Source organism: Oreochromis niloticus, linkage group LG16, assembly GCF_001858045.2.
Source record: "Oreochromis niloticus isolate F11D_XX linkage group LG16, O_niloticus_UMD_NMBU, whole genome shotgun sequence".
In the NCBI taxonomy this organism is placed as follows: Eukaryota; Metazoa; Chordata; class Actinopteri; order Cichliformes; family Cichlidae; genus Oreochromis; species Oreochromis niloticus.
In genome coordinates this window covers 20,656,265-20,679,983 of record NC_031987.2, presented here as the reverse complement: position 1 = coordinate 20,679,983, position 23,719 = coordinate 20,656,265, and the positions used below count along the sequence as shown (strand labels likewise).

The following is a 23,719-nucleotide window of genomic DNA, read 5'->3' as shown; positions in this document are numbered from 1 at the left end:
TACTCACACTCCAATAATAGCTTGTTTGATGATGTGTGTGAAAAACACTGCTGCCAGGCTACTTTTATCTTCATTTTAAATCAGCTTGCTTAAAAAGGCAAGAAAGGCTCTGAGTTTTCTGAAGATTTATGTTTTTTTTCTGGAAAAACTTTAAAAAGATTCATTGGAGTTACAAACTGGTTGTACAACTGGCTGACACTTGTCACTTTTGAAAAGTGTCCATCTGATTTTAAACTAGGCTGAAATCTAAAATCTGTTAAAGATGTTGAAACTGTGTACAAAGTGCTATTGCAACACACTCTGAAACTCTCTCCCACTGAGCCGAGTTCTGTGGTCTCTTTTAAAAAGGAGCTGAAAACTCATCTTTTCAAATGTTGCTTGCAGGTAACTTTTTTTGACTCCATGTTTTTAGTATTTTGTTGTGAGGCACTTTGTGATATTTATCTTGAAATGTGCTGCATAGCACATAGCACAAAACTGTACTTATTTACGTACTTTTCTGAGATGCAGCGGAGCTGTAAAAGTGTGAAATGTGCAGGGGTGACATTAAATCACCAATAAAGTAGTGGTGTGGGATACTCCAAATTTTAGTATGCTTTTTTTTTTGTAGAGACCTGGGTTGCAGATGTGCTATAAAACTATTTAAAAAATAAATAAGTAAAATTAAATATATATGAATTCATACTGAACGAGGATCAAAATCAAGTATCTATCCTATCGTGCTAGTGTCGATCCAATACCATCAGTATTTGGACCAATCCTCACACCCCACAAGGGGCACCGAAACGTGGAGAGGCAAACATGATGACAGAACATTTGCAGGTACACCAAAATATTGTGACTTATACATTGTGTCGGGCTTCAAAATAAAACCTATCCACCACTTTATAACTTTATTTTGCTCCTCAAGCCATCACCTAAATATGGGCAACACACTTGCTACCATGCTGGTACAATGAAATGTGCATGTGTTGTATCCATGTTGGTGTAGGGAAAATGCTCCAATCAAATGTCCTTATGGGGCCAAACAAACTTAGCTATCTATACAATTAATAGTTTTTCGTGTATTTTAAAGATAGATCAAATAAATATATGCACAGTAGTCACTTGAGTAAAATACACAAAGTATATCAGTAAAAAACAAGTTAAAGGAATAAAAATAAAATGGGCTGATTTGATGCACTTGGGTCACAGTTTAGCCTTGAGCCTGGCACTGTCCTCCCTGCTGGCTCCCTCATGCCGGTGGTCGAGCCTGGCTGTGTGAAGAGAATCCTCCCTTGTTTCTGGAGCAAGAGGCGGGCCTTTAGAAAGAAGGAATGCACTGAAGCTTTCCTGCAGGCTCCCCTTCACATGTTGAGGAACGTCCGTCCCGCGTCCCGACATGGACATGTGGCCGCTGCTGCTCCTGTTTGTCCAGCTCTGCTTCTGCTCCGGGTATGAAGGTAAACAGCAACTTACAGCCTCTCATTCATCTCCCGGGCGTTTTTAACCGTGCTGAAAAGAATTAATATCAAATGGTAGAGCAACTTATCTTGAGAGAGAGTCCACATGGCAAGACTCTGGGGGTGCCAGTGGCTTGGTGGAGGGGTAAGTGTAGTTAAATTATGCGCTTTGGGCTTAGAGATGACTGTAAGTTGAACTGAGTTTGAGGTTTCTCGTCCTCCCCGCTGCTGGTGCTTGGTGAACCGCGGCTGTGTTTACGTGGAGGGGGTGGAGAGCGGGGGGAGTGCAGTGTGCATGTGGGGGACGTTTCTGTGCGCACGGCTCGGTCTGTGGCGCTAATCACAGGCCCGCAGCTGATCTGCGCTCAAAGTTTAATTTTCGGTTCTTCATGCCTCCACCTCTTAATCATTGATACCGCGCTAAGAGGCTGAAAAGACCCCAATAATTCAGAACTTTGAATTAAAATGAACAAAGGGCCTTCACATATTTTGGCTTTGGGTGTCTGGAATTATTTACACTACTTATACTAAAGTGTAAGTTTCTGTCCTAATGTTGAATTCCAAATACGCTATAGTTCCAAAGAGTTTACTGCCCCTGTTAACTTTTCTATCACTGTTCCTTCATGGAAAATCACTGCTTTTCTTTGGATGAATGAAACAAGACGTCCAACAAAGCAGTCACTCCATAATGCAAATAATCACCGTTGATGTGTAAGATCCAGTATAAGAAACATAAAGCCTGTAGCCTCCAGCGAGAAGCTGAAATGACTTCAAAGTGTAAGTCTGGATGAAGTATTGTGTGTGTGTGTGTGTCCCAGCTTGTGCAGTCAGTTGCAGTGGCTGTGTGCCTGTAGATGGTTTGAGAGTGGCTCACCGCTGCTGTATGATCATACAGGCTGAAACATGAACACAAGCTGTGGAGCAGATTCATACTGACACACTAAAAACTGCTCGTTGAGCCGACAGTCAGGACTTTGGTCTGTTCTTGTGTATGCGCCTGCATCTATTATGAGGAGTTTATTTTACTGGGCTCTGTTTGTGTTTGTTCTTTTGGTTAGTAAGCCCTTTTATTAGTTGAGCATGCCCAGGGTTGTGTGGCAGTGCACCAGAGTCAAATTCTAGAGACGTGCAGTTGCTTTTGCTCCTTTTGGGCTCTTTTGTATGTGTGTGTGTGTGTGTGCGTGCGTGTGTGTGTGGGGGGGACTCGTAATAGGCCCATGTAGTCACTCAGTCTCCCATGTGTTCATACATCTCTTCTTATGCTGGAAGGAAGTATTTGAAAAAGCCAGATCACATTTTCCATGAGGGTATGTTTTACTGATGTGGGTCATACACCTCATGAAGGGAGCAGTTTCAGGAAATGCCAGCAAGTACCATCATCGAGGAAGTCTGCTTGAAAGCAACCTGCATAATTACAAAGCAATGCACAAGGACCAGACCAAGAACTCTCTAGTAATTCCTCAGTCAGTGTTAGAGCTTTTTAGAATTTTCTTAAATTTATCACCCCGGATCCACAATATTTGAGTTGAGGGTGGATCTGGTTCACTTTCTTCATTGCAGTACATGGATATTGACCTTGGTGAAGGATGCACTTTCCAAATGCCTTTCTAGTTAATGGGTAGCTAAGAGTTTGTTACTGTTCCTAAGTTTTACTTAGAGGCGTTTGCATTTGGCTCAAAGAGAAAGCAGCAGGAGGATTTAGCAAAATGTTCAATGAAGTCTTCAGTATTCATTTGTGGCCATGATGTACTAAAACCATATTTGTAAGAATTAATAGAGTGAACTCAATAAGTTCACTTTATAAGTTAATAAGCAGTCTGAGATGGCCCCTTGGCTACCTCCAGTCGCTAAGGTGAAGTGTGCCTGAGTGGTTGCTGGCTGTGAAACTGGTTGCAAAGAGGATGCTGCAACAAAAACCTCTTGATTGCTTTCATTGCTAGCAGATCGCAGTGGTCAGTATAGTTTGCATTGAAGATGCCAACTTGTCTGCAAACTCTCACAAACTGTTCATGAGTTCATCTCAGGAACACAGTTCTCCCACTAAACTGATATCCAAGCCTGGTGGTTATTAGAGTCTGAGCAATACTGGCTGGGCTGATGTATGGGCCAGTATTAGCTGTTTGTCGGTATAGTGGTATCAGCATTTATAACAACCAATAACTTAAAATTAAGAGTAAAGAAGAGACAAGAGAAACAGATGTTAGAGAAATTTTAGAGGAATCTTTTTCGTGTGTCTGAATATCACTCTGTTATATTTTTAAATCACCGGATATCGGTGTATGGGTCTATCGCTCTGCTGTTTATGAGGGACAGCAGCTTGTCTGAGAGAGTGGATGAAATGAGGGGCTGCAACAATGGTCACTTTAAGATAAATGCAGATTATTTTGGACTGTGAATCCTGTGAAGATACATGATGCATACATCCATTTGAATGGGATGTGTCTGTATGGTGCTGATCAAATGTTTCTCTAAAAATTGTTGCCTTCCTCTGAAAATGTTGTCGAAAAGAGTGAACTGAAACACTAAAACAGGAGAAACTGCAGTGTTCCCCCCTTAGTCTTCACTATCCTTCCTGGGGTCCATCCGACCCATTGTTGATGCAGAAATATTGATTGGCTCCGCTTTAGGAATGGACAAACAGATGCTAAATAAAGACCCGGTGTGAAATGATTGGTTTCTAGCAGTGAACCTGCTGAACACTGTGTGAATGAGTCAAACACCTCAGCTGCCAACAGCTTGTAGTTATTTTGTATTTCTTAGGTGATGAAGTGCTTCATCCTGCTTGGCTAGTACCTACAGAGGATATAAGTATTCAATTTTACACGAGACACACAAACCAGATGCATCAAAAACTCTCAGAAATGATTGTTTAATCAAGGCATCATCAGTTGAGAGCACTTAGGCGAGTTTACTTTCCTTAATAGGTATTCACTCGCTGTGGTGGGTTGTAGGGTGTAACACTGTACCTCTATGTAAGGTAATGGAGATGAAACCCGGAGCAGTTTGCTCCTCAGGGTAAGAAACTGCTGATGTAATGAGAAAAGCAAAGCAGACGTGTGAGTGTAAGTGAGACACAAGTCATTAGTGCAGAAAAAATGGAATTATGTAAGTTTGTAATCGTGGCGTTTTGAATTGAGTTCTAAAGAAATGACAGCGCGTTTTATCGTCTGCTTTCTTCCCCTCCGGTAGCCTGCAGCCACAATTCCACATTTACCGGGAAAGAGCTTCTTCCACATAATGACGGTTTGTATTACAGGCCCGCAGAGAACAGCTAATTGGAGAATCAGGCTCTGTAATTTAAAGCATATTCACTCCCAGAGGTTTGTCAGGAAGGCAAGCTCCTGTCGTTCCTGCACTGTTAACACTGAGAACTCCTTTGAAGTAAGAGAGATGGACAGGAAGATGATGCTGGCTGCCGATCCCCTCCTCATCGCGTTGACAGATTCGTTAAATATAAATGAAAGAAAGTCTCAGATCGCTCAATCCCTGTTTTGAAGTCCTTTGAATGTGAAGCTCTCTCATCAACAAGCACAAACCAGACCCAGTCCATTTATTCCAGCTGCGTAGCCGCTGTGATCCAATCAAATCTCTCCCACCTATGGGTGAGAAAGGTATCAGCAGCTGTTGAGAGCTGCAGATGGAGACATCAGTGATGGGAGAGTTCACGCTGCTCTGAGCGTCCTTGTGCGCCCTCCGTCCGTCATGGCTGCTTGTTTGTCTAAAGATAAAAAAAAATGTCTACTCCAAAAGTAAACATAATAAGAAAAAGTTATTTGTTCTTTTAAGATGAATATCTGAGCTCGAATGCTCTTGTTTAGTTGCTTTTGTTTATTACTGAGCCAAGACCCAAATTAGTTTCTGCAGCGTGTAAACAAAGTGGATGAATAAGTTACATGTGTGCTAAGCATTTTTAGAGAGTGGGAAGGGTTAACTATTCGTTCCCTGCAGGCCGGTGTGGCACAACAGCGTTTCATCTTATTTAATTATACAGAGATTAATAATTGAGTTTGGGGAGAGGCTATTGATTGGCTCGACTAAGATTTATGGCTGTTGTATCTCTCCTGGTGGTAAGATTATCATTCATCATGGATTTTGTATCTGATCCCATTTTTAAAAAAATTATTATTTTTTTAGTCAGTATAGCTGAAAGACGCAGCTTTTGGTGAGGTGTCCTTAGACTGAGGCTGTTCCTAAACCAAGGTCGCTCCTGGTGGCAGGTGACCACCTTGGTGTGTGAGTGTTTCTGAGTGGGTGAATGAGAAACACCAAATACACTCTTGAGTAACACCAAACTACAAAAGTGTTACATAAAGCGGTTTTTTATACTGAGAGGAGCATTTCTGTTTGTTTTCTTGATCTTTATTGCAGATGTTGGCTGTTTTAGTTGCGAATGATAAGGAGTTATAAGTTACACAGTGAGGCAATTTTTTTTTACTTTAAGCTTATGAAAAGTAGGGATGTGCATGACATGGTCTCATTGTTTTAATGATTTGTTAGTTGTTTTTGGATTATTGTGGAGCTTTGAACTTATTTTCATTCTCTTAGTTATTTAGGTTATTTTATCCATTTGTTTTAAGTTTCCCAACCTTCCCTGGTATTTCCTGCAAAGTTCAAATACACATTTGTCTTTAGCGTTCCCTTTACTTGTGTCCTTATTGGTTTCACCTGTGTGTCGTTACCCTCCTGTGCCTAATTCCCCTCCTGTGTATGAATAGCGCTGCATTCCCCCCAGTCTTTGTCTTTGATTTACGTTTCCCTTTTTGCACTTTGGTTTTCATGTTTTGTTTTATGGATTTAAAAAAGGAAACAAAAGAAATTGCAACAGCCCGATTAAATAGCTTACCTTTGTTAGGTCTTGCCTACCTCCCGGGTCTACATTTTGGGTCCTCAACTTTGCGCTCCATGTGTTCTGAATAATTTGCAGATTGTATGCTAGCTTTGTCAGAATAAACTGGAAAATCATCATGCAACTTAAAGTGATGTGTAACCATGTTCTGCAGCACAGTGCACTAGCATGAAAGAAAAGGCTACTGCTGTTAGCAGTGCTAAGGACACAGTCTGCAACTAATCTGATGACGTGTGAGCTTCTAACGTTATAGTGACACACATTTCAGCAATATTTTAAACATGGTTTGGTTATTGAAGAAATTGAGTGAGGGTTTCATACAGCTCCGAAAGTGCACGAGAAATATTTGTTTAACTTGGTCTATTTAAAGTGTGCTCAGTTTTGGTTGTTTTCCGAGGATTTTTTATCTTTTAGACTAGTCGAGTAATCTCATTTTTCCCTCTTGTTTAAACTGCTGCCAGCTGCTAGTCATCAGGAACATCACTAACTAAAACCATAATCATTGGGCGTTTCTCAATATGCGTACTTGTGCGTACTTGCGTTCTCGTGTACTCGTGATACGTCATCGCGAGTCCGTGCTCGCGTTCTCGGCGGGTACGTACTCCCGTGCGTTCTCGGCGAGTACGTACTCACCGAGACTTGAGAATTGAGAAACGGCCAATGACTGTTGATTGATGGATGATTATACTGCAGCTTTCAGGTGGTACAGGGATTAAGTTGTTAAACTTTTAGGACTTTTAAACATTGACAGCATATAAGATCGATGTCAGCCATTGGTTAACACAGTCTTATTTTGAAGCCTCAAGATCAGCATTTCTGCAATTGCCGTCTTGGTATTTTGAAACTGGAAGTGATGAGAGAGGCGGGATGACTATGAAACTGCGTGCTCACTTGCTAACACCTTGCCAATCACATATCATTAGCCAATGATAGATTATCCTCATTTCTAAAATATAGAATGACCAAGATTTACAAAAGAGACTTAATTTTTAATTCAGTATGAACCAAAATGAGCAACTGGGTCCATAAACTCAACGGAAAAGTGTGTACAGCGATCAGGGCAGAGGGCTGTTTTCCAACACAGTTCAATGGAACAGGGAGCATTTTTGGAGCCACAAGCACTGCCCCCTGGTGGCCACAAAAAGAATGCAAATGTAAGGCACTTATTGGCTTCACTTTTCAGACTATGAAGCTACATCCATCTTTTATATTGTCTGTGGTTTTAGCACAGCAAACTGTGTTACTACAACAACTTCAGTGATCATGTCATACACACTGACCCATTCTGATAACATGCAGCGTATGAAAAATGAGTGGCTGTAAAACAGTGATCACATTTTTATAGAATGGGGTAGAATACACTTTATTTATGTCACAAGCTTTGAAACTCCCACACTGCAGTTACAAAAAAACACAATTTAGAACAAAATGGATTAAATGAAGTAAAGCTCAGGAAAATAAAGGGTGACTGAATAAATTAGCTCACTAATGTTAAAACTGCAGAAGGAATGGGAACTCAATTTTTAAAAAAGGTGTTAAAGATGAGTAAGATTATTGTATTAAAGCCTGTTTGTGTGTGTTAGGAAACCCAAAGGGAATCACTCAGCTCTGCATGGATCAGAGTTTGGCATAAACAACACGAACGCGTGGATGGATCCACTAAACGTGGCGCAGTGGATTAAGGCCAAGCATCTTCACTTTGGTCTTAAGTGTTCAAATGACACTGTTCCAGAAGTCTTTTTCTTTGTGCAGCTTTACAAACCTAAGCTGTGCTGCTATGTTCTTTTTAGAGAAGAAGCTTTCTCCTGGCACCCCTTACAAACACTCCCTAGGCAGCTACTTTTCTAATAACTGGTGAAAAAACCCCAACCAGTTTTAATAAATAAGTCTGTGAATAATTGGTTTTTTTTCCCAATATGTAATTAGCAGATTTCTTGTTATGCAGAGTGCAAGCAATTTCTCACTGTAACTGCTCCATCTTGTTACATTACTCCACAGTAAAAGTAAAAAATGATCCAGTGATGATTTTTATTACTTTTTGTAAACACAGCTCTAGCAACGCTGTCAAATGCACTGCCTTTCCTAGCTTTTGATTCACAGCAATTTAATTTAAACTGATAGTTGTAAAAACATGTCTTTTGCATGTCTTGCAAACTGAACTAGTAATCTAGTAAACAGTGAGGTTCTAATCAGTTAGATGAAGTTAACAAATGCACAATTCCTGCAAATTCTCCATAAATGAACATAGATCTTTAGGTCTACTCATAAGTAGCACAAAAAAGGGTTATGAGTGCCAGTCGCATCACGGTGTAAATGATCACATCCTGTTTGTTTGCAGTTGCTGCAAATTCCTTCAGAGCTGATAACTTTGCTGGTGCATGTGGTTCTAACTAGTGTTCACTGTAATGCTGAAACACACACACACACACACACACACACACACAGAAACACAGACACACCTGTAATTAGTTTCCCATAACTTTCTTTCCTCCCTCCCTCGCCCCATTAAGAAGCAGACACTTAAGTTTTCCCATTAGACAGCTAAATCTGACTCACTCAGTATGTGGGTTTGCTCTGTGCAGTCGATGCTGTGTGATCTGAATGCTGAAACCTCAAAGCTTGTTGTGTGTGTGCATGTGTGTAACTGTTGCTATATGACTTGCAGCATTTTCGCCCAGACAGCATTTGTTAGACTGACAGAAAAACCACGATGAGGAAGAATGAATGGTAGCTACTGGTGATTTTTATCTTGGGCTCATTGAATGACATGCGGCCGATATACGGTGCTGAAGGAGGTTTGAACACTCCTCCTTTGTGGACCCTGAACAGAGAACACATTCACGCCGGGCTTCATAACGTCTCTGAGCCAGTTTTATTCCTGCTTCTTTAACCCCATCCTTACTCATTTCCTCTTGGCTTTATTAGCTCCAGGCCTGCTCTATCTTCCCTATCCCTTCGTCCTCTTTCCTAGATGAATCCCCCTGGCTCCTCACAGATTGGCTGTGAGTGCCTCTCAATGATGTGTCACATTTCAGCTTTTTTTTTCATGTTTTCTCAGTAATGTGTCACTGCTAAAGATGACACAATATGGATGCCTATGGTGGGTAAATGTTTAGGAGCTGTTTTGTAGCAAAACGTTTCAAATGAGGATCACAGAGTGTATCCCTGTGTTAAAAAGATTCGTTTTTCCAAGCCAGCTGGAAAACAGAGATCTTTTGGGATTTACTTATTCTTCTTGCATGTGTTCTGTCCAATGGATTCAGATTACTCCCACCCGTGGTATCTGGATTAGATGAAGTTGAGCAATACTTTAGGCCTGTTCTTGGTGCTGTTTTGCAGGGCGGATAAAAGCCCCACAGGTCAGCCCAGGACAAAGCTTTCAAACATTGCCTAACATGAATGTAGCTCTTCATTGTATTAGTTGCTTTTTTCTTGCTTTCTTTTACTCTCAGGGTCAGGACGGTACGCCTACGGAGACGACGAGGACTGGTATTCTCATACTTATAGAGGTAACGAAACTTGGTTTGTCACTGCCACAGCACACACGGAGACATACAGGATCAGTTTAAACTTAACTCGCAATTCAATTCAAGAAGTTTTTACATTAGAAGTAGAAAATGAATGCACCATAGTTAAGAAAGTACACTCACCAGCCACTTTGTTAGATACACCTATTCAACTGCCCAATAATGCAATCATATGGGTGGAACTCAGTGAATCTAAACATGGTCAACATGACCCTCTGAAGTTCAAACTGAGCATCAGAATGGGGAAGAAAAGGGATTTAAGTGACTTTAAATGTAGCATGGTTGTTGGGTATTGTTGCAGATTTCAGAAACTGATGATCTGCTGGGATTTTCTCTAGATAACCATCTCTAGAGAATGATTGAAAAAAGAGAAAATATTCAGTTCCCTGGGCAAAAATGGAATCCACTCGTTATAAATAAGGCATGCAGAAGAGCAGCTGGGTACAGCAGCAGAAGACCACACTGGGTGCCATTCCTCTCAGATAACAGGAAGCGGATTGAAACAATGTTGCCTGGTCTGATGAGTCTCAATTTCTGTTGTGACATTGAGATGGTGTGAGCCACATGAAAGCATGGATCCGTCCTGTAATGTATCAGTGGTTCATGCTTTGGGATGTGGTAGAATGGGAGATTCTCATCATGCATGTGTGATGCTATCATGTCAATATGGACCAAAATCTGAGGAATGTCTCCAGCACCTTGTTAAATCTCTGCCATGAAGAATTAAAGTAGTTCTGAAAGCAAAAGTGGGTTCAACCCAATACACAGCAATGTGTACCTAATGAAGTGGTCAGAGAGTGTATACACCCAAATTTAAATTGAGGCAAGAATTTCACCGGATAATATTTTAGAGAAAATACTAAAAAATTGTTTAGCTTGAACAAAAATAGCTGAACTCATTTCACCGTTCCTCCAAAGAACCTTCAGCCAGTTTTGTAAACTGACACTGTTACGTCAAAGTAGCTTCCCATTTTAAATCTAGGGTCCGTTAGACACGGAACATTATCATCCCGGCCAAACCGCACTCTCCCCTCGTGTAAAAGCTCAGATATAATATTTTCTCTTACTCGTTGGCTGTGGAAAGTTTGCCAACACACACACCAACACAGAGAGAAGGAGCAAGGGTGGTTTGCTGTGTAATGAAAACTCATTTTGACTCCACCTGGAAGTAAGCCTGAGCTTGTGTGTATTCTCCTCTGTGTGTTTGTGTGTGTGTGTTTGTGGTGGTCTGTAGGCTCAATGTTCAACTGGAGCCAGCAGGAAATAAACTGCAGATTTTGATTTTCCTGTATTGGAATAAGAACCTTGTGGCCCCTTAAATTTGGCAACATTCAAGAAATTTTACACAAGCATCACAGAGATGGGCAGCTATCCACTCGGTGAGGAAGCGAGTTGAAATGTGCAATTTCAAGCAAAGATCTCAAAGGAATAGTTAGATTTTTTTTAAAGAAATACTTTCTTTCTTACTTTAGGTTTGTTGAGAAGATTAGAAGATTGAAAGTGCAGTACTGTGCAAAAAGTCTTGTAATAGTAATTCCTCAATTCTTCATACTTTGCTAGAAAAATGGAAAATTCATGTAATGAATGATTGAAACATATGCAAACATACATGGAAAATATATAAGGCAAAAATCTGTTTTCAGTCAAGATAATCCCACACTGCCGTTTAGGTCCAGTCATGTATTGGGGAGGCCAATACATGACTGATACATAAGACACACACGATCTCCAACACGACTGGCAAAATGTTGCTCCAAACCACGACAGAGCCAATACCGTGCTTTACAGATGTAGACATTCACTGCTTTACCTCTCTCCTGACCTCCTCTGTACATTTTGGTGATGATTCAACTTTGGCCCAAAGGACCAGTCGCCACTAATTTACCTGATGTTTTTCCCACAGGTTTTTGCTGTATTTTCGCCTAGTTCTTCAGGACATGACTTTCAGATACAGTTCATCTGCTGTAGATTGTTTTGCCCCTTCCTTTTTTTCCTTCACTTCACACCATGTGCACTGTGTCCTTACTTTCTTTAAGGACACACTGCACACAGTGCCTAGAAATATGCCAAGTTTTCAGCTAACAGCTCTTTGGGAGTCACGTTCTTGGGACAAAATTACTATTTTATGGCTGTCAAGATGTGCTATCTTTGGCATTTGTTGTCAATTCAACCAAAGAAATGGAAACAAATTATGTGTTTTTATGACAGGCTGCTATTAACAAAGTGCCTAAAGAAACAAAAAATTGGTCTTTGCTAAGTTGTTTGTTATGTGTAGACACAGCACCGGTTCATTCCTTGCTTTTGGTGCCCTTTTTATGTTTGAATAATTAATAGATCAGTCTTAAGTGGCTTAACAAAAAACAAACAAACACAAAACATACATCTGAAATGGTCAGGTTTAAGGACTGGACTGAAAATGAGTGAAAAAGCAGCCAATGTTAGTTGGCTCAAGACTTTTGCACAGTACTGTAGCTCCATATGAAAACCTGAAATAGACTTCTTAGCTGTCTTCTCTAAGATCTCTAAGAAAGTCAAAATTTTCCTTTAATTGAAGCACAATTTTTCTAGACTTTAACTTTCCCTGGTCATCCTTATCAGCGTCAGGAACAGGCCTAATCATGGAATGATGATAATGGATCCAGGGGACCATAAACTTTGATTCCTAAATCAGTTAAGGATAAGGATAAAAACGCGCTGCATTCTTAATAAAGACTGTAATTTGTGTGGTGCCTTTCGCGCTCTGAGACCACGCGCACAAACAAAACTTAAGTGCTCTCCACACACATCATTATCTGTCTTTTACTCGAGTGAGACTCCTTTGCCTCATGAGACTGTTGGATAATGGAAGTCACTGAAAAGGTAATAAGAAATCCACTGTATCTGCCTGTACTCAAGGTGATGGGTGGGTTTTTGTTCTTTCACTCTGGCAGTGGAAGTCTCTCTCTAAGCTTCTATGGTCACAGGTAAGTGCTTGTTACTGAGCGTCTGTCACTCAAGGCCACACCATAAAGACATGAGAAAAAAACGATGAAGAAAAGGTCAGTGCCTCGTTCTGCTGTTTTTTAGGAACCCCGTGGTGCGCACCCATTAAAATTAAACATGGTGACGTGAGCTGTCGCACACCCAGAGGAGAGCACTACAGGAACGTGATGGGGACACGGTGTAAAATCCGCTGTAAGCAGGGATATGAAGCTCAGAGCTCAGAGGTGGTGTGCATGGCGAGCAAACACTGGTCCTCTAACTACGCCTGCCGAGGTGAGAAAGTCCACTTGAACATGCGCACACATTGTGTTTCTCACTGTTTAAATGCATGCATGTATTCAACACACGCATTATAGCCATGGATTGCTTATCAAGATGGATGAAGGGAGGTGGGATATCATCAAACTGGGAACCCAGAGATGCCGCTGTTTGGAGCCAGCACCTTCCACAGAGCTGCCAATCAACAGACAAACAGCAGAAATCAAAGCTGTCTATAAGCCTTCAAATCTTATTAACAGAGCCGTCATCCAAAATGACCACAGGCACGCTTTGGGGACGGCCCAAATTTAGCAAATGAGACCGTACTGACTGTTCTAGAGAGATTTTATGTCTGAGTGCAGCCAGATAGCTTGTAGCTGCACATTAAAGCATCACGCCAAAGTTATTCCTGCGTGATTAGAGCTCATTCCTGATTCTGGAAGTAGAAAGTTTATATGCTTTGAACCACATATCACAGTCTTCTTTAGAGGATGTAGTTTGTTGGATTTTTTTTTTTAATATTTTGAATTTCTAAGATATTTCTTTTAATAAAATAAGGCCAACTGTAGCTAAAATGTAGGATTTTTTTAAACTAGTAAAAGATTGTAGTGAGATGGAGCCGCTTTTCTCGGACATCTGTACCTGGCAGGGTACGAATGGGTTTGGAAACAGTATTCAGAGCATGGGGAACAGGGACATACAGGTACTTCAGTGGTGGCGGTGTGCCTGAGAAGTGCTCATTTGTGATGTTTACTTTGGGAATAATGTGTCTCTGAGCCTGGGTGAAAAGCGATCCGTTAAAGAGAGGGCTAAGACAAGATCATTCTTTTAAATATAGAGATAACCGGGGCACACTTTGCTTACCTTCATGCATTCATAGAGCCGCAGCTTTTGCACTTATGAAAAGTAACAGAAGTAGTCATGTGAAGAAGAGGATTTTGAGTTTTAGAGAATGGATTTTGGAAAGGTTAGAAAAATTGCAGGATAAAGCTCTGGCAGTTTCAGTGTTAGACAGTGTAGGTGGACACAGATACTAGGTGTGGGGGGTCAATACAGCTTAGTATCGCAATATTTTGTGTGGCCATATTGTATCAACACAGGGTAATACCAAATATCCATCCATCCATCCGCTTCCGCTTATCCTTTTCAGGGTCACGGGGGGCGCTGGAGCCTATCCCAGCTGTCATAGGGCGAGAGGCGGGGTACACCCTGGACAGGTCGCCAGTCTGTCGCAGGGCAAACACACAGAGACAGACAACCATTCGCACTCACATTCACTCCTATGGGCAATTTAGATTGATCAATTAACCTATCCCCTCTAACTGCATGTCTTTGGACGGTGGGAAGAAGCCAGAGTACTCGGGGAGAGCCGACCCACGGGGAGAACATGCAAACTCCACACAGAAGTTTCCACACTGATGGTGGAATTGAACTCAGGACCTGCTGTGCAGCAACAGTGCTAACCACCGTGCCACCAAATATCGATATTTTATTAAATAGATTGAATTATTCTGGGAATAATATGAACCAGAGAGCTTCTCAGCAAACTCCAATTCACAAGTTCAGTGTACTCAACGCTGTAAGATAAAGATGCTACAATGTGAGTGACAGTTGAGAGAAAGAACTCCCTTTTTTAAGAGGAAGACGTTACCCAGGAGAACCAGACTCAAAAGAAGTTCGTAGATCAAAAACCTACAGCAGAAGCAAAGTTTCAAACCAAACATTAACTGAGTGTCTACATCCTGAGTCTGATCTGGGAGCTTGTTCCATAGGAGAGGAGTCTGGCAGCTCAAAGCTTTGCCACCTCCTGAGACTTGAGTGTGTGTATAATTATTTAAATGCATCTGTTTAAATGGAACCCTCGAGCAAGCACCACATTAACTCTGAGCTCACCCTGCTTTCAGAGATCCGTTGTCCTAAGCTGGATATGCCCATTAATGGTGGCTACAAGTGCTCAGACGGCTCTTACTTCAACTCTCGCTGTGAGTTCTTCTGCTCGCCCGGATTCACTCTGAAGGGCCAGAAGACGGCAACGTGCCGCTACAACACGGTGTGGAGTGCAGGAGTGCCCACCTGTGTTGGTAAGACTGTTTGCATTGTTGTTGTTGTTCTTTTGTGTACAGTTTGGTCTCCCACAGAGGACTGAAGCCTCTAAGCTGTTAACAAGTAATTAGCTGCCAGAGGCACACCGTCAGCTCCAGCTCTCACTTATACGTCTCTATTACTATTTGTCCTGATACAGTGTTTGGCAAAGTTAGAACTCTGTGTGTTATACTCAGAGACACATACAGCAGACTTTGACCGTCACCAGTGTGTAATGTGTTTCATTTCTTAGTGCCAAGCTGAACTAAAAATGGCTTTCGGCTGTGTGGCCTGTACTTAGTGTTGTTGCACAGAACTAAAGCCAGTGACAATATCATCACATGAATCTGTGAGGACACTTTCCATACAAGATTCATCTTTGTCTCTGCAGTCATCCTACTTTTTGTGTTGCTTTAAAAGATTCTTTAGAAGTCTGTCACGTACGTCAAACATGTCTCTCATCTGCTCTGACTATGCTAGATTTGATTTAGGAGGACGCACTGTATAACTTTATGTTGGAAGAATTTCTACAGTGATGACAAGATTTGACAAGTTTTTGTTTTTTTTAAAATTTTCTGTAGATATTGATCCTCCAAAAATCAAGTGTCCAAATGTGAAGGACAAGTGGGCAGAACCTGGAAAGCTGACAGCGAGGGTGACTTGGGACACACCAGAGGGTGTCGACACTGCAGACGGCATCCTCACAGAGTCAGTTGCTTTTCTGCTTCCTTGTTAAGCCCCCAAGAGTAAGTTAAAAGATTAAAACTGAGAATGTGTTTTTTGTTTTCCCCCCCCAGTGTTATCCTGAAAGGAAAACCCTCAAAATCCGACTTCCCAGAGGGGCTCCATAAAATGTCTTACACTGTGTTTGATCGGGCTGGGAACAAAGGGTCCTGCCGCTTCACTGTTAGAGTGCGAGGTGAGCCTCTAAAAGCAGAGGATAAGATTTTGATCGTTTGTCTGAAACAGGGTTTTTGGTTCTCTCCAAGAAGTATCCAAAGATGATAGGAAAATATATTTAATTGGTAGACTAACATTATACAATAAAATATTTGCTAGGATGCGTGTTGGACCAAGACAGAACAGATGTACGGTACATACAGAGTATGTGTGCAAAAGTCTTGCAGTATAATGCAAAATAAGTGCAGTGATTTATTGCAAAAATAAACATGTGCAAAAATATATGGAAATACAGTATATATCCACCTACATCCATCCATCTCTCTGGTTCTGTTTCAGATCTTTGCTGGATTTTTAATGTCCATAATGTCTATCTGCTGTAGATAGCATTTTTTTTAGGCATGCTTCTTCTTCTTGTCCAGTTTCCTCAGATTTTTTTTTTGCATGTTTAGATCTGTCAGGGGTTCCGCTAAAAACCTTGGTGGCGCTAAAATAGTCATATCAAAGTGGCTAAAGATACAATTTATTATGAGGGGACTAAACACTGGTTCATTCCTTGAGTAAGGTACCTTATTATGCTTGAATGATTCATTTTTCTGAAAATGTAATCTCCAATGATCCCTTTTAAAAAATGACAAGACTGGCTGCTTGGAAGCAAAATAGAAGGTAGGGGCGGCTCAAGACCTTTGCACAGTACTGTGGCAGTTACCTGAATGCAACTCCAATTTTTATTTTTCACCTTCAGCCCAACGGTTTATGCCAAAGCCAAGTCTGAACATATGATACAGAATAATATGACAAATATCTATTAGGCAAGAGTTAAGCAGGCTTGTAAAAAGCTAATTCTCCAGAATCTTACTGTCTCTTTTTGTGAACAGTGCGGCGCTGCAGCCCTCTCTTTCCTCCGGACAACGGTTACATGAAGTGTGACAGTGACAAAGACAACTACGGAGCCACCTGTGAATTCACCTGCACCGGCGGCTCCGAGCTACGGGGCAGCGCTGCCAGAGTGTGTCAGTATGGACTCACCTGGTCGGGCACAGACACAACCTGTGCACGTAAGTACTGCATGCTGTTCAAGCCATACAAGCTGTTCTCATGCAGACATTACAATCTTCATTTAATAATTGTATTAGTTTAAGTCATTCAGAAATGGAAGGATAAACATAGACATAGACCTTTCTTACTTTTATAATAAGTAGACATTGTGTACTTCCAAGATTTATCAAAAAGACAAAAAATCTGTAGTAACAACCAAAACACATGCAAGTAGTTTTCAGCTCACTGATCACATCTTCTCCAGTGGGTTTCTGTTTTATGTCTCTTTGTGTTTTTGTGAGTATAAACGTTTCATTTCCAACTATTTGAATCATATGCAGTGGTTTTCATTGGATGTTTTTTTTCTACTCAGCTTGTCTGTTTTTCATATGGTTTGGCTGTCAAAATGTTTTTGTGTCTTGCCGTCATTTTGGCTACTTTGTCTGGCAGTTTTTTTTCCATCTGGCTGAAGTACAGTGAATCTCTACTTCATTAAAGGGAAGGTTCAACATACAGTGACTTTAAAGGCAAAGACAAACTTCTGATAGATCAGTTTTTTGTCGATATGATACAACTTAAAATAATAAAATATAATTTAAATTGGCAATTAAAAAATATATATACCACTAGCTTTTATCTAGTTTCCTAAAGAGCCTGATTTTCACTGTTTAGTTTTGCTTTTTGGGATGAAATCTTTAGAGGAAAAAGCTTGCTCGTGCAACAAGTCGGTAAGAGAGACACTTTGTTGTCCTGTAACCTGCTGGCAGTTTTTACTATTAGCTGAAATTGCTGATGACTGAATTAAGTGTAGAAATATTACAGTGTAAGAGGGGAATCCTGAAGTCTGGAAAGGTGAATAATCACAGAAACTGAAAGTAAAAAAGGAAACCATGAGCCTTGGACATTACTCAATGGAGAGAGCTCAAGGACTTGAGAGAATTTAGTTTGCATTCATTTACAAAATCTGCTTACTTATTAGCCCAATATGACGTTTTAAAATCGAAATTCTGTCCTGTTAAATATTATATGGCCTGATATTTATATAAGTGGGTTTCTTTACCATTGAATGCAATCAAAACAGAGGTGGAGGTTGTTTTTTGTGGCCTCCTTTTACTTATGAAAACAGGTAAGCAGATTATTTTGATGAACTAAGAGGGATCCTGCTTAATGCAGAGATATTGGGCTGCATTTTCTTTTTTCATATAGTTCCTGTAACCTTTTCTGGTTTTATATGAGAATCCAAAATGAGGACAATATGGCACCTCTCTTACCAATCGATTGGACGGATCAATACTGGACGGTCCTCCATTAAATGTTCAAGAAGACAGAAAAAGTGCAGCAGTTGAATAACAAAAGTCACGTGTTCGACAGTTCTGTCACATTTCCAATGAAACTCATAAATGGGAGCTACAGAGACAGACTGGAATGCAGTATAAATATAAAAAGTACTTTTATTGTATACCAAGGACGTAAAAAGTGATGCGCATTGTGGCACGAGAATTAATACAAAAACAAAATCCAATCGCAAAAGAGACTAAAAGAAAGCGGTGAGCCAGCTGGAGAAAACAAGGGCGGCTAAAAAACACGAGGGCGATGGGACAACAACAGGGCTAGGACTGTGGGTTAGAGGACACAGACTAAATGCTCACACCAGGGAGAGGGATAAGGCAGAGGTGAACACAGTCAAGACAATAACAAAGGCAGGGAAAGGAACAGAGGCGAGACGGCCACAGGAGGAACTGACTTTCAGAAACAAACAAACAGACACAAACGATGAGAAGCAGAAAGAGGAAACATAGGAGGCACAGAAAAAGAGGAAAACCCTCCAGAAACACAAAGGACCGTTAAACAGTAAGGATTATAATAGAAATCAAGGGTCATAGCAAAGACCGTGACCCATTAATTTGATTTTATCACCCGAGCAGCCAAAAACAGTCAACGATGAAACATCTCACAGAAATAATGTGTTGTAATAGCACCCTTTTCTTTGTAGCGTGTGTGTCACACCTTGTCTCATCACTTTAAATTGTCCGTTCGATGTCGTCACAGCCATGAACATCAACGTGGGAGTGCGTACGGCTGCTGCGCTGCTGGACCAGTTCTATGAGAAGCGAAGGCTCCTCGTTATCTCCGCGCCAACGGCTGCCAATCATAATTACCGCTTCCAGATGACTAACTTGCAGGTGAGGCACGACTCTCAGTTAATGAGCTGAATGTGAGTCGACTGAGATGGAGGGGTGGAAGTCAACGCTGGAGCGACTTGCGTCCTCTGTGATGATGCACACAAAGACGGCCTCACTGTGTTTGTGTTTGTGGGTTTTTTCACCCGCTTTGCCACCTAAGTGGGACAAAGTGGTGACACAGATAAATAGGAGAGATGTTGTGGTGATGAACACGAAATGTCACGGCAGTGAATAAATGATAGTGACACTGGCTCTGATAAGGCTATTCTGGGGTGGATGCTTTCCCACCTCATCAGACAACATTAAGTCAGAGCTCTTTTTAAATGACTGACCTTTCAAAGTGACTCGGATATCGGCTGAAAGATAAACCGGTGTCAGTTTGTGAACAAGATGACTGATCGGTCCTGCAGTCTGTAGACTGGTTATCAGGAATTTCTACAGTTAGTTTGAAAGTTAAGGAAAAAACAGTTCATTTTCACCTTATTTGGGAAAATGGTGATAATTTTACACAATTACAACATGATTTTTTTTCACCCCATTTCTAAAACTGTGCTTTGACCCATCAGTACGGTTATTTATTCACTGCAAACACTTTCAAAATCATCTTGCTGCAGTAGCAGACAAAGGAGCCGTCAGAAAGTTTGGGCTGTGTGGAATAGGCAGATCTAACTTGAAATGAGTTTTTATGCAAACTGTGGAGAGATTTTCCCCTCAGGGCTCAGTGAAGTCTGTCCAAATCTATCTGTGTTGTGTGCCACAACTTCATAACTTAAAAAGCAAAAAGAGTGCCGGTGTAGCTGTAAATTAGCGTAAATGTACTAAACTGTATACTTTCACAATAACATAGCAGATTAGCCATGATGTCAGGCCTCTCTTGGAAATGAGATTTGTAATCTCAAATAAATAATAAATAAAGGGCTAATAATTAGCTCAAATAGTTTGACATTTTAGTAGCAAGAGAAGCACATATGTAGACACTGTTCTAATACTTACCATAGTATATTAATACTAAATAAGTAGCAAACTGCAGTGCTATACAAGTTATCTCTAACACCTGAACATCATTCGAAACACTTAGCCAAACCCACTGACAAAAATCCCCCTGTACATTCACAGATTTATAACACACGTATGAAGGGATCCTGTAGCAAGGCACGTGTTATATAAAGGGATGAGTCAAAATACCAATATTACAATAAATTGTTTATTAATATGCTTGCAACAGTTATTCAGAGAGCTAATTCAGTTTCAGTTAGGTTAGGTTTTATTTACAAAGTGCCAATTCACAACAGCAGTCACCTCAAGGAGTATTATATTGTAAGGTAAGGACCATACAATATTACTAGGCTCAGGAAAAGGGAGCCGTCTGAGAAAAGAGCAAAGAGAAGAAAGGACAAATAGGAATGCAGATTTCAGATTTTAATCCACCATGTAGTACCATCTGGAAAGAGTCTGATTGCCAATAGCTTCATTTTTCAGCATGGCAGTGAACCCTGCTAATGCAGTAATCCATGCTAATGCATGGATTGGCCTCCCCAGAGCCTGGATCTCAACATTACTGAAGCACTGTGGGATCATCTTGACAGAAAACGGAACAAAAGGCACAAAACATCCAAAGAAGAGCTTTGGGAGTTCTTCAAGAAGCCCGGACATTTAGATAAATTGTTGGACTCAAGACTTTTGCACAGCACTGTAGGCACATTGTTTTTTCAGTTACTGGTGTGAAAAATGTCTCATTTAAAATCTATTTTTGTTAACTTTAACCTGCTGACCAACATCAGCAGCCTGCTGGATTGTTTGAATTCCTGTTCATGCAATAAGGACAGGAGTGGGGTTTCCACAGGTTTCCACTAACACACACAAAATATCAATTACCGGATTAAAATTTGCTCCTCTCTTGATGAACAAAAATCCAGTGTGTATAGTTGTTGGACACACAATGTCTCCCAGTTCTGCTTTTTCTAGTGTGCTGCAGATTTGAGATTCCAGATCAAGCTTTTAACTTGAAACTGAACCAAGATTGGCTCCAAATTATTCACAGTCTAAAACAGTGTAGTCGTACGTACATGTGGAAAACACATGCACAGAGACGGCATTGTTTTCGAGTGGAGCTGAACATAATCAAAAACATAAAACTGATGGATCTGTGTGTCTGTGTCCTGTGAGAACAGCAAGCTCAGTGTGGCCTGGACTTGAGACATGTGACAGTAATCGAGCTGGTCGGGACTTACCCGGCACAAGTCGGCCGTATTCGACACAACCTGCTCTCTCCAGGACTGGCCTTGCAGCTCAGGTACTAACATGCAAACACACCCACCTCTGTTACCTTCAGCACGTGTGACTTTGCTCGCTCCTGCTCATTGAACTGAATGCGTTTCTTAGGTTACTGCTCCGGATTCCTCAAAGGTCTTTCCAAATGGTGCTGGTAGACAAGCAGGGCATAGACAAACAACGCTACCCGTTCCCGATCACAGCGGCTGAATTATTCACCACCATCGACACTTTCCCCCTCCGCAAAGACGAGATGGTGGTACAGCAGGAGGCGGGCCAGACCTGCCAGTCATAAAACACCCAGTACACTTCCATGGACTGTCAGCCATCTTTGATCTTTCCCTCCTTCGTCACAGCAGAAAAGACTCGGATCTCCCGTTTCCATCCACATGTCACACGTTCCTACCTGAACCAAATCTGCCCTGTATCCTGTGTGCGCGAGCATGTCTGTGTGTGTTTGTGTGTGTGTGTCAAAGGTTTGGATGTCAGTCATGGTGCTAATCACACAGTGCATTACAGTCATACTGATTCCTGTGTCTTGTCTGTATTTTATTTGTTCTATTATTATTATTATTATTTTCAAAGCAGAATAATTGTCTTACTACTTTGTAAAAAGTCTTTTTACTGTATGAACTGGAAGACCTTTCACCTAATATTTATGTCGCACCTTTCCCAATAAGGATGTACTCTGTACGTGCAGTGCATCTGTGTCTGAATTTGCAAACACTGATTAAATATGTCTAGTGCGGAGGATGTGCTCCTGTGTGCGTCAGTGTGAGGAAGCAGTCTGCAAAAGTGCCCGAGGACAAGTAAAGAGAGAAAGTTAAGAGGGCAAATGATTCACAGGAGAAGTCTATAAGTCAGTACTAAATGTTTTCCTAAAATACAAATTGTCCTTGAAGCAAAAAAACTTCCTTCCACAACTTAAAAAAAAACACTGAATGCAGTGATTTGCAAAACATTTAAACCTTATGTTTAATTGAGTAATCTGAGGAAAACCTTGAATATTTAATGTATTCTTGTTTTGAATTTTATGCCTTAACAATCCTCAGCTCCGTTTTGTGTTCAGTATCACGTAGTAGGTTGTTCCAAAAAAGGATGTGCAGCAGACAAATTCTGGTTCCAGGACTGTTTTTGCAGCACTGCATTTTAAATATGGGAATATTTTTCTTTATAAGAGCAAATAAGGGTACGCTGTGACATTCAGCTCTTTGACATGCTGTTTAATAGTCCTACAGCTCAATGTTCCACTGGTTTTGTTTGGGAAAAGGAAAAAGGTGGAAGCATGCAGAGAATCACACATCCTAGTCTGGCATATTCATGACCTTTGAAGGTCTTCAGTTAGATGATTCCTGAACTTGACATTTAAAAGCATTGAATTTTCATGAATATGGCTTATAGCTTATGAAAAAAACAAAACAAAATATTCAGATTATTAGTATATTTCAGTGAAATGCAATTTAAACAGTATGAATGCTGTGCATCTTCAGTATAAGCAGCCACAATCATGTTGTTGACTTCACAGTTACCCAGATGATTTTTTTTCATCAGGAGCTCCTTACTGAAAAGGCTGGCTGCTCACAGAGTGCTCCATCAAAACATAAACAGAATACAGGAAGGGACAAGTGTGGTAGGAAAAGGTGCACAAGCAACAGGGATGACGGCAGTTTTGACAAGATCATCAAGAAAAGTCTATTCAAGAACTGACTGAGGATGATGTCAATGTATCAAGAGCCACGACACACAAACACATCTTTAGGAAAGGAGCTACAAATGTCTCATTTCTAATATTAAGTCAGTCCTGAACCACAGACATCCACAGAAAGTGTCTTACCTGGACTGTTAGTCAGTGATCCAAAGTCCTCTTTTCAGTTGAAATCACATTTTGCTTTTCTTTTTAGAAATCAAATTTTAGAAATTAAATTCTGGTGGAAGAGTGGAGAGACAGAGAATCCAAGGTGTTTAGAGTCCCGTGGGATATTTCTGCAATCTAATGATTGTGGTTTCCCCGACATCTCCTGGTGTTGGCTCGCCTCCATGCTGTAGCTGGCTTCTGAATAGGGAGCTCCATATTCTCCTGAACATTAAAAATGTAAAATATGGGGATATTTTTCCACTTTCTAGGCGACCTTAAGGGCACAGAATTAAACCTGTTACGATGTTGAGCTCTTTACTGGATATGTTGTTTTA

General features: G+C 40.9%; 1 protein-coding gene across 4 annotated transcripts; it reads left to right on the top strand.

Moving 5' to 3' along the window:
- Positions 1-873: 873 nt before the first annotated feature.
- On the top strand, positions 874-22,280 carry srpx (sushi-repeat containing protein X-linked). Of its 4 annotated transcripts, none has more exons than XM_003452966.5 (10): positions 877-1,442; positions 9,741-9,797; positions 12,882-13,070; positions 14,960-15,136; positions 15,719-15,845; positions 15,935-16,056; positions 16,916-17,095; positions 19,125-19,258; positions 21,430-21,551; positions 21,641-22,280. In XM_003452966.5, exons 1-10 carry the CDS (start codon positions 1,382-1,384, stop codon positions 21,822-21,824), a joined length of 1,353 nt encoding a protein of 450 aa, XP_003453014.1. In that variant the 5' UTR covers positions 877-1,381; the 3' UTR covers positions 21,825-22,280. The 4 variants fall into 4 exon arrangements, with proteins under 4 accessions (XP_005457903.1, XP_003453014.1, XP_019208556.1 ...); XM_019353011.2 differs by lacking the exon at positions 877-1,442 and adding an exon at positions 1,500-1,587; XM_005457845.4 differs by lacking the exon at positions 877-1,442 and adding an exon at positions 9,459-9,647.
- The last annotated feature ends 1,439 nt before the right edge of the window (positions 22,281-23,719 follow it).